This window comes from Thamnophis sirtalis, unplaced genomic scaffold, assembly GCF_051295495.1.
Source record: "Thamnophis sirtalis isolate CommonGarterSnake01/CBP01778 unplaced genomic scaffold, rThaSir2_p1.2 scaffold_4, whole genome shotgun sequence".
Lineage (NCBI taxonomy): Eukaryota > Metazoa > Chordata > Lepidosauria > Squamata > Natricidae > Thamnophis > Thamnophis sirtalis.
Window position 1 is genome coordinate 136,949,666 of NW_028261384.1, and position 11,434 is coordinate 136,961,099.

General features: G+C 39.4%; 1 protein-coding gene across 1 annotated transcript; it reads left to right on the top strand.

Annotated features, from left to right (window-relative positions):
- The first annotated feature begins 2,584 nt into the window (after positions 1–2,584).
- Positions 2,585–8,779, top strand: LOC148046850 (vomeronasal type-2 receptor 26-like). The gene is made up of 4 exons (XM_087712106.1): positions 2,585–3,373; positions 6,375–6,602; positions 7,277–7,403; positions 7,881–8,779. Exons 1-4 carry the CDS (start codon positions 2,585–2,587, stop codon positions 8,777–8,779), a joined length of 2,043 nt encoding a protein of 680 aa, XP_087568232.1.
- Positions 8,780–11,434: the final 2,655 nt, after the last annotated feature.

Genomic DNA, 11,434 nt, shown 5'->3' on the forward strand with positions numbered 1-11,434 from the left:
TCTTGCTGCCTTTATTAAATGCAAAATCAGGTTAACCTCTATCGCTGTACAGTCAGTAATTATACCTAACAAGAATAACTGAGGAGTAAACTTTATCCTTTTTTTAAAGAATATTTTGTATAATCCACCATATTTTTATCCAAAATGCCTTAACCTTTTGGCAAGTCCACCATATGTGGAAGTATATAGCATCAAGAGAACCACATCTCCAACATTTGGGTTGTAAACTTGAATAAATAGAAGCCAATTTTTTAGGATCTAAATGCCATCTATAGAACATCTTGTAAACATTTTCTGTCAGAGAACATTTAGTGAGTATAATTATCCAGTCTATGCAGTCACTCCTTGCATTGCTTACATATATTAAAAGAGTAATACTTGCTGGCTGTATTCTATTTTGTAGAATACATAATAGAAATACATGATTGAAACAAAAATCACAACTTTGTTCTATACATTTTTGTTGCAAATCATGGAAATGCTGTAGTTGAAAACTATAGAAATTATTGAGTGTTTTACAAAGACTCTCATCTTCTCACTTACACCAAAGACAGAAATGGTTGTTACTCATATATCAATGCTTTCACCATAATAGAATTGTCAACTTATATTGTTTAATAGGGGTGTTTAAACTATTTGCAGCATAATCACCAAATTCTACCAGCACGTCCTCGCCTTGGCCTTTGCTGTGAAGGAGATCAATGAGGACTCCCAGATCTTACCTAACAACACTCTCGGGTTCCAAATCTATGACAGTTACAACAACCCAAGGATGACCTATCGTACCACTCTGGACCTGCTTTTCAAATCCCGGGAATTTCTCCCAAACTACAAATGTGATAGCCAGAGGAATCTCATGGCCATCATTGGAGGTCTAGGTCCTGAGACATCATCCTTTATGGCCGAAACTGTACATATCTACAAAGTTCCACAGGTAGTTTGGGGTGGAGTGAGAGAGAAAAGAAGTTTGTAATTAATAGTATATACTAGTTGCTTGCCATTCCTTTCAGTAGGAATTCAATTAAATACACTTTTATCACCACTTGTCTGTTTTTCCCACAACTCAATAGACTGGCTCAAGCCAATCCAATTAAATCAAAATCTTTTATTACAATCATACTTATATTTTGACTGTAAATCAGCAATAGGTCACAACTCTTGCTACAATTTGCTTGGTGTAGGATGAAAGTGATTTAGTGTTTTTCTTAGCCATTTTTGAAGGACTAGTGCTGTAGATTAGTATTTTGCCATGCCATTCTGCAGGACTTCAGAATTTGGCTCTCTTTTTTTCCCATCCCTTCTGCAGTTCCCACAACTCAAGATGTTGGCTCAAAAAATCAGTCAAGAAAATCTAAACCCTTTATTAATTTAAATTTAAATCACAAATTACAGTACAAAATTAATCTTACTAGAGAAAGCAACCTGACGATTTGCATTGACCACTATCTGTGGTGAGATATGGAGCTGTGTGAAGAGGATAGAGAAGGCTGGCTATCACATAGGAGATAGAATTATTGAGTTGGAAGAGTCATTAGAGGTCCTCTATTCCAACCCCCTCTCCGAGCAACAGACCCTATACCATTTCAGGCAAATTACTGTCCAGTCTCTTTTTGAAAGCCTCCAGTGATGGAGCACCCACAACATCTGAAGACAAGTTGTTCTATTGGTTAATTGTTTTCACCGTTAGGAAATTTCTTCCTAGTTCTAGGTTGCTTCTTTCCTTGGTTAGTTTCCATCCATGGTTTCTCATGTTGCATTTTGGCGCTTTGGAAAATAGAGTGAGCCCCCCTGTCTTTGTAGGAGTATCCCAAATATTGGAACGCTGCTATCATGTCTTGTGGTTTTAGCGAGGATCTCTTTTCAGCCACTTCCTGAAATCAAAGCTATCAGCATTTTCACTGCTATCCTCAACTCAGCTCCAGATTCCACCAAGCTACCTGAAAACAGGTGACAACTCTACTTGCTACGTCTTGGTTGGGTCTGAAAATAAGAATTGAATTTATAACTCAACTGATTTGGATGGAAATTGTTGAAGTATTGGGGCTACCTGGTACTTTTGAAGATGTCTATAATAATTGTAGTAAATGAAGAGATGATTAATTCTACTTCTCCAAAAACTCATGGGCATAGTCTTCCACGTATAATTATTTTATTTTATCTGCTACAAATAAGGGAAGAAGGTAATCCAGTAAGGCTAGTTCTTAAGAGTCCTTTCCTTAGGCTGAGAAGAGCTCAAAAACTCAGATGGTTAGCAAGTTTCCAGATGTTCTAAGGGGATGAACATACTGTACCTCTATATTAGGAAAGTGAGTGTGATTGTAATCTAGTTATATTTCAGATGAGAAAATATATCATCAAGGAATTTTTCTTGCTTCTCTTTTCCAGAAAATGTCATAATCTACATAAAATTGGACAAATGGTCAATGTAGGGAGAGCTTCATTGAGTTTCTATCCCGCAGTCTTCTTCATATTTTCCCCATGATTTTCATGAATAATGAATTTCTCTTTTCCGTTCGTTTAGTTGATTTATGGTTCCTTTGCCCAAGAAGATTTTCAGATTACTGAGTTATTTCCACTTTATTGCATGGTCCCCAAAGAGGAGCATCAGTACACTGGACTTATACAACTTCTTCTCCATTTTGGATGGACGTGGATTGGACTCTTTGCTTTCGAAAATAAGGAAGAGCGGTTTTTGCAGAAACTGCAGCTGTTGCTTTCACAGAATGGAGTGTGTTTAGCTTTCACACAAAAAATTCCACAATATCTCGACTTGGATCACATGCCAGAATTGTTAAATTCAATCTCAGTTATTTCTAATAAATTGATGGATCAAAAAGCTAATGTTTTTCTTGTCCACGGAGAGTCAACCACAATAGTGTGGCTCAGAACGATCATATTTCTATGGGATCCTGAAAATAAAGAGAGTGCGTTATTGAGGAAGGTTTGGATCCTGATGAATCCGATTGATTTCATCCTGTTGGGAATCCAAAGGAGATGGGACCTCCTGATGTTCCATGGGGCTCTTTCCTTTACTGTGCATTCCAGAGAAGTTCAAGGCTTCAAAGAATTTCTTCAAGTTATCAAACCTTCAACCCACAAAGATGGATTTCTTCAAGAGGTTTGGGGGCAATTGTTCAATTGTTCATTTCCAAATAGAGAATTGTCTTCACCTATGATTACTGAAACCTGTACTGGAGAAGAGAAGTTGGAGAATCTACCTGGTCCTCTGTTTGAGTTGCAGATGACTGGCCAAAGCTACAGCATCTACAATGCTGTTTATGCCGTGGCACATTCTTTGCACGAGGCCATGAGCTCAAAATCCCAACCAAGGGAGGTTCAAAGTGTTGAATTTCCAAATCTGCAGCCTTGGCAGGTAATTTTTTCATGCTACATCTCTCTTGTATTTCAGTCATCATAGCTTATTTACCTTGTCCTATGGCCACAGACATGGTGGCTCAGTGGCTAAGACTCTGAGCTTGTGGATCAGAAAGGTCAGCAGTTCGGCAGTTTGAAACCTGAGCGCCGCGTTAATGGAGGGAGTTCCAATGACTTGTCCCAGCTTCTGCCAACCTAACACTTTGGAAGCATGTAAAAATGCAAGTAGAAAAATAGGAACCACCTTTTGGGGAAAGGTAACCATTTTCCGTGCACCTTTGGCATTAGTCATGACTACGGAGACAGCGCTGGCTCTTCGGCTTTGAAACAGAAATGAGCATCCCCCTGTAGTGTCGGGAATGACTAGCACATATGTGTGAGAGGAACCTTTATCTTTATGGCTACAACTCAATAGAGAGACTGAGAGAGACTGAGGCAACAAAGCTATTAGGTTTATAAAATAAGAGTACAAAGTTAAACCGTGTCTTTACTAATTTCAGTATAGCCAAGGGAATGTACTGTATGCATCAATTTTTGTTTTATAAATAACTTTTCACTTCCACATAGAATTGGCCTATCTTGTGGATTTATCCATCTGGATTCCAAGAAGAATTTAATTGCATTGTATCTGAAGGCACTCTTTCTTCTTTTTGTGCCCCCCCCCCCTAATATTCTGAAATGTAGGACACTTCACTTTTCTTATTAGCTTGTGAATAAACCATGGTGGCGCAGTGGTTAGAGAAAGTACTGCAGGCTACTTGTACTGGCTGCCGGTTGCCAGCAGTTTGGCAGTTCAATGCTCACTGGCTCAAGGTTGACTCAGCCTTCCATCCTTCTGAGTTCCGTAAAATGAGGAGCCAGGTTGTTGGGCACAAATGCTGACTCTTCAAACTGCTTAGAGAGAGTTGCAAAGCCCTGTGAAGCAGTATGTGAGTCTAAGTGCTATTGCTGTCCAAAATTATCCTCAGCCAGTTCTCCAATAAACTTGCCCTTGGCTCATGAACATTTCAAAGTTGGGATGCAGATATCTATCCATCCTTCTCTCTCTTTCCATCTTCCTCTCTCTCATTCTCTCATTCTCTCTCTTCCTCTCTCCATCTATTTCTCTCTCACTTTCTCTCAATCGCTCTCTCTCCTTCCCTCCTTCTTTCTCTCCATCCATCTTTCTCTCATTCTCTCTCTCCCTCTCTACATCCATCTTTCTCTCTTTCTCTCCATCCTTCTCTTTCAATCCTTCTCTCTCCATCTTTCTCTCTCTTTCCATCTTCCTCTCACTCTCACTCATTCTCTCATTGTCTCTCTTCCTCTCTCCATCCATCTCTCTCTTTCTCTCTCTCAATCTCTCCCCCTTTCCTTCTCTCTCTCCATCCATCTTTCTCTCATTTTCTCATTCTCTCTTTCCCTCCATCCTCTCTCAGTCCTTCTCTCTCCATCTTTCTCTCTCATTCTCTCCATCCTTCTCTCTCTCCATCCATCGTTCTCTCTCTCGTTCTCCCTCTGCCTCTATCCATCCATCTCTCTCTCTCTCCATCCTTCTCTCTCTCCATCCTTCTCCCTCACTCCATCCTTCTCTCTCTCTCCATCCTTTTCTCTCTCATTCTCTCCCTTGATCCTTCTCTCTTTCCTACTCTCTCTCCATTATACTCTCTCTTTCCATCTTCCTCTCTCATTCTTCTCATTCGCTCTCTTCCTCTCTCCATCCATTTCTCTCTCTTTCTCTCAATCTCTCTATCTCCTTCCTTCTCTCTCTCCATCCATCTTTCTCTCAATTTCTCATTCTCTCTCTTCCTCTCTCCACCCATCTCTCTCTTTTTCTCCATCCTTCTCTCTCAACCTTCTCTCTCTCTCTCCATCTTTTTCTCTCTCACTCTCTCCATCCTTTTCTCTCTCTATCTCCTTCTTTCTCTCTCTCCATCCTTCTCTCTCTCAATATCTCTCTCTCCATTCTTCTCTCTCCATCCTTCTCTCTCTCTCATTCTCTCCCTCTCTCTCCATCCTTCTCTCTCTCCATCCTTTTCTCTCTCATTCTCTCCTCCATCCTTCTCTCTCTCTTTCTTTCTCTCTCTCCATCCTTCTCTCTCTCTCATTCTCTCCATCTCCCCACCCATCTCTCTCTTTCTCTCAATCTCTCTCTCCATCCTTCTCTCTTTTTTCTCTCAATATCTATATCCTTCTTTCTCTTTCCATCCCTCTCTCTCCCCCACCCCCACTCTCTCTGTCAACTCTCTGTGTTGACATTCCATGCAGAGTGGCAGCGAGCCAGATCTCAGATTAAAGTAGCTGGGTTGAAATGAATAAAGCTATTAGATAACATGATTTATGACGGGAGGACAGTAACAAGGGCAAAGTTCAAAAGCAGATAAAGAAAGCAAAAAAAAGATGGTTGCAAATAAGAAATGCCTAATGAAGAATGCCTAATGAAGCTGTTAATAAATCACTGTTTTTTGTATTACAATATTGGGTCGCTTATTATGAAGCAGGCATTGTTAGGGTACTTTACACTCTCTCTGTCTCAACAATTGAGTGTAAGATGATAAAATCTGGCTAAAGGAAATTTGTGAGGTCTCATGATGTGAAGAATCTTTGAACTAATGAAAAACAAACAATGTATGATGAGTTTAGATATGGTTCACATTTGATTGCCTAGTTGTTTAAAAGGTGAATATAAATCATATCTGAATCAAATTGCATAATATCAATACCTTGCTTTGGTTTTAATTTGTTAACTGCTATTGTTTTGGTCCCCACCTTCCAAGAAATAACATTACATTAATACTAAAACAGACCTGTGTCTTACTCTGAAATATAAATTATTTATATTTTAATTGAACTTATTTGATATTTGTTAAAGCAACGGGAAGAATGAGTAAGCGAAAGTTAAATATGTTGGCCACTTTATTATTATTATCTTTCCAATTCACTCATTTTCTCTATCTCTGTCTCTCTGTCTCTGTCTATCTCTATGTCTCTCTCTCTCCTTTTCATTCTCTTTCAAGTAGCTCCATTCATTTCTTCAAGGAATTTCTTTTAACAATTCAGCTGGGGAGAGAGTATTCCTGAATGAGAAAGGGGAAGCAACAGGTGGATTCGACATCACCAACTTGATCACTTTTCCAAACAGATCCTTTCAAAGAGTTAGAGTTGGAAAGTTGGATCCTCAAATTTCAAATGCCAAGGAATTAATCATTGATGAAGAGGTGATTGTCTGGCATCCAGGTTTCAGCCAGGTATGGACTCATTTAATCAACTCTTCCCTGATCCATTTTGATCCAATATTGAACATAATCTCTTTAGAAATCTAATTTTCTCTCTCATTTTGAAAGGGCATATTCTGTGCAAATATTGTCAATGATCAAGCTTTCATCAAAGTGACATTACAATTTAAAAGATAGGTATTCACATTTGGGTTACATTTCCATTTGAAATCACAGGAGTTGTAATCACATATATTTCTTTATTCTCTCTGCCATTCTCCAAACACGTGATTTGCACATCCTTTATAATGTCAACATTTTATTGGCTAGTACACATATGTCTTGGCTCAATGGTTAAATCCACTGAGCTTGTCAGCTGTAAAGCTGACAGCCCAGGTTTGACACCTGCATGTTATGCACTAGGGTGAGCTCCTTTTCTTTCCTCAGCTCCTTCTCATCTAGGAATTCAAAAGCATGCAAATGTGAGTAGATTCATAGGTACCACTTTGGTGGGAAGGTAACAGTGTTCCTTTTGCATATATGTTGACCACATGACCATGGAAAATAACTTCAGACAGTGCTGGCTCCCTCAGCCAAGGAAACAGAGATGAGCATTGTGCCTTACAGTCGGATATGACTGGACAGGGAAACCTGTACTTTGTACATACACCAGGACTAATCCTTTAGGAATTTATGTTTATCACCAGGTTATTCCAATTTCTCTGTGTAATGATCCCTGCTGCCCTGGATATTGCAAGAAAAGCTTGGAAGGAAAGCAATTCTGTTGCTACGACTGTGTTCCTTGCCCAGAAGGAAAGATTTCAAATCAAACGGGTAGGTTAGACATTCCAGTTGTCATTAGATACTCCTAAGGAAACTGTAATACACTACTTTAATGTAGCAAATAGTTTTGTGAGTTCTTCAAGGTGAATATTCACTTCTATACTTGTGAATCGCAATCTGTCATTCTCAATTCCAAGGTTGCCCAATAAGACCTGAGCTCTTACATCCAACCTCACAGATTACTTCTCTTTGTTTTGGAAAAATGGGAAAAGTCAAAATGGTCTAAATTTTACTAATTTTGAAGTGCTAGACAGGACTGCATTTCATAGAATAATTGCCCTTCCCATTGTACTACTTTTATGCTGGTCCCAGCTGATACAATGATGGAAAAACTGCATTTCCATAGAAACATGATCCAACTGGTAGCCAATTAAAAAAAATGTGAGCGGGATAATGCTTAGCACCCATAAAGAATATCATTTTCAGAAATATGGAATGTATAAAAGCTTTCCTTGACTTTCCTTTCAGATATGGATGACTGTTTTCAATGTTCAGAAGATCATTACCCAAATAAAGATAAGAATGGATGTATCCTGAAACTGCTGGTCTTTCTAACTTTTGAAGAAACCTTAGGAATTGGTTTAGCCTCAGCAGCCCTTGGTTTCTTCTTCTTGACCTCTTGGGTACTTGGAACCTTTATTAAGTACAAGGACACTCCCATTGTCAAAGCCAACAACAGAACCCTCACCTACACCCTCCTTGTCTCTCTTCTGCTCTGTTTTCTCTCCTCTTTGCTTTTCCTCAGCCAGCCTGGCAAAGTGACCTGCCTTCTCCGACAATCAATGTTTGGCATCACCTTCTCAGTGGCCATTTCTTGTGTCCTGGTCAAAACCATCACTGTGGTTGTAGCCTTCATGGCCACTAACCCAGGATCTCAGATGAGAAAATGGGTGGGGAATAGATTGGCTTTTTGTACTGTCCTTTCCTGTTCTCTATTCCAAGTATGTCTTTGCATTCTTTGGTGGTCAACATCACCTCCATTCCCTGAGTTGGACAAGCATTCACAGCCCGAAGAAATGATTTTACAGTGCAATGAGGGGTCAGCTTTCTTCTTCTATTGTGTCTTGGGCTACATGGGTATCTTGGCCATCGCTAGCTTTATTGTGGCTTTCTTTGCCCGTACATTACCTGACAGCTTTAACGAAGCCAAGTTCATCACCTTCAGCATGTTGGCCTTTTGCAGTGTGTGGATCTCCTTCTTTCCAGCCTATCTGAGCACAAAAGGAAAATTCATGGTAGCCGTGGAGGTCTTCTCCATCTTGGCCTCCAGCGCTGCATTACTGGGATGCATATTCCTCCCAAAATGCTACATCATTATTTTGCGGCCTGACCTCAACCGCAGGGAGCAACTCAAAAAGAGAAAATAGCACATCATCTAATTTTTCTGGCTTTGAGAAATTGCTCACACAAAAAAAGAGAAGGATTGTTTGCTATCTATTGGAGATATATAGAAGTCATTAATTCTGACAATGGAGAAATTATCCTAGTCACCAAGATTTATTATAGTGGCCAATTGGAAAATAAATGCTCCTGCTGCAGTAGCAATAGCAGTGGACTTATATACCGCTTCATAGGCCTGAAAGGCCTCTCTAAGCGGTTTACAGAGAGTCAGCATATTGCCCCCAACAATCTGGGTCCTCATTTTACCCACCTCGGAAGGATGGAAGGCTGAGTCAACCCTGAGCCGGTGAGATTTGAACCGCTGACCTGCTGATCTAGCAGTAGCCTGCAGTGCTGCATTTTAACCACTGCGCCACCTTGGCAGTATTTGTAATCATTCTCCAATATTATTTAATTACACACCTTCTGTCTTTCAACTCCCCAAGATAGCAAGATGTTGAGAATCCAGTTGTCGTGTCAGAATATTTGAGATATTGAATTAAATCTTTTCCAATGTATGCAGTTTACTTATTTATGAAGCAAATCTAAATGCTTGCCTACTTGCTCACAGTGACTCTAGGCAGCTTATAAGCAATAAAACAATATACGAACAAAAATAAAAAAATAATACACACCCCCCCCCCCCAATGACAACACACAATCAAATAAGTCATTTGATGTGCTCCATCCCATCCACGATTCCCTAGGCCGCTGGCAAAACCAGGCCTTTAGTACTTTACATAAGAGTGTCAAAGTGGGGGACAGTCTAATTTCTGAAGGGATGATATTCCAGATGTGGGAGCCACCATGAAGAAGGCCTGCCTTCTTAGTCCCAGTAAATTTATCTCCTTAGAGAATGGGACATTGCCATTTTCATGCTTTTTATATTTTCTATTTAGAAATGACTTCATAAATGTAGTAAAAAGGGAATTATGTTTTATGAAGATGTATTTAACATGGTATCAGGGGGATATTTCTTTGGGATAGGTCTGGGTCTTTGAAATGTGAATGTTTAGAGAGTTTCTATGTCCAGTTCAGTCGCCTTTTGAAAAAATTACCTTTGGGACAACCATCAATAATAGAACCAGTACTCAAGAAATATGGTATGTTGCATACTATAATTTGGTAAGGGAGAGATGAAGGTTTCAAAGAAGACGTTCAAGTGTCCTTGTGTGACATTACACATGAAGACAAGGATTCAATGGCGCAACACACAGCCTACTGAAACAGAGCCATGGAAATTGTGACAGTCACAGGCAGCAACCATAATTTTTCTTTCCTTTGAGTATCAGTTCACTTTCTTGCTGTTGTGACAGTGGTGGGTTTCAAAAATGTTTGGAACCTCGTCTGTAGGTATGGCCTGCTTTCCGGGTCCACTGTGGAACCTCTTCTAACCGGTTCGGTAGATTTGACGAACCGGTTCTACCAAATAGATGCGAACTGGTAGGAATCTACCTCTGTGTTGTGAGGATAATAGGACTAACAGAATAACAGAGTTGGAAGGGCCAAGGAAGTTGCCCTTACACCTACAGCACTTCAGACAAGCGGTTATCCAGTCTCTTTTCAAGAAACTTCCTATTGGAGTCTGGAGGCAAGCTGTTCCATTGATTAATTGTTCTAACTGTCAGGAAATTTCTTCTAAGTTCCAAGTTGCTTCTCTCCTTGATTAGTTTCCACTCATCGCTTCTTGTACTGCCTTCAAGTGCTTTGGAGAATAGATTTATGCCCTCTTCTTTAGATATCAGAACACTGCTATAATATCTATTATATGCTATCACATCATAGTATATTATATCATATACTATCATAGCAGTAGGGTATGTTAGATATTTTCTCTGCCTTGAGTTATATATAAATAATAATAATAGTAATAATAATAATAATAATAACAATAATAACAATAATAATACCAAATAATAATAATGCCACATCCAGCGAAACAACTGGCCGCTGTGATACAATTGTATAATAATAATAATACAAATAAAATAAGTAAATAAATACCTAAATATTTGGAGGAATAGAATAGAATAACAGAGAATAGTTTGACTCCCTCTTCTTTGTGGCAACCCCTGAGATATTGGAACACTGCTATCAGGTCTCCCCTAGTTCTTCTTTTCATTAAACTAGACATACCCATTTCCTGAAACCATTCTTCATATGTTTTAGACTCCAGTCCCCAACTCATCTTTGTTGCTCTTCCCTGCACCGTTTCTGGCGTCTTTTTACATCTTCATGATGAAAACTGAATGCCATATTCCAAGTGTGGCCTTACCAAGTGGTATTAACACTTCATGTGACCTTGAGTCTATCCCTCTGTTTATGTAGCCTAGAACTGTGTTGGCTTTTTTGGCAGCTGCTGCACACAGCTGGCTCCTATTTAAATGGTTGTCCACTAGAACTCCAAGATCTCTCTCACAGTTACTACTATTGAGCAAGGTACCAAATATATTGTACCTGTGAAATTTGTTTTTCTTGCTTCAATGTAGAACCTTACTTTTTTCACCATTGAACTTAATTTTGTTAGATAGCACCCAATGTTCAAGTCTGTCAAGAACTTTCTGTATCTTGAGCCTATATTCTGGAGTTTTGGCTATTCCTACCAGTTTGTTGTCATCTGAAAAATTGATGAGTTCCCCATC

Bases quoted from the DNA above. Each gene is read 5' to 3' on its own strand.
- LOC148046850 (XM_087712106.1), top strand. From the start codon at position 2,585: ATGGTCCCCAAAGAGGAGCATCAGTACACTGGACTTATACAACTTCTT. The intron at 3,374-6,374 runs GTAATTTTTTCA...TCTTTCAAGTAG, and splicing joins CAAATCTGCAGCCTTGGCAG to CTCCATTCATTTCTTCAAGG. The intron at 6,603-7,276 runs GTATGGACTCAT...GTTTATCACCAG, and splicing joins GGCATCCAGGTTTCAGCCAG to GTTATTCCAATTTCTCTGTG.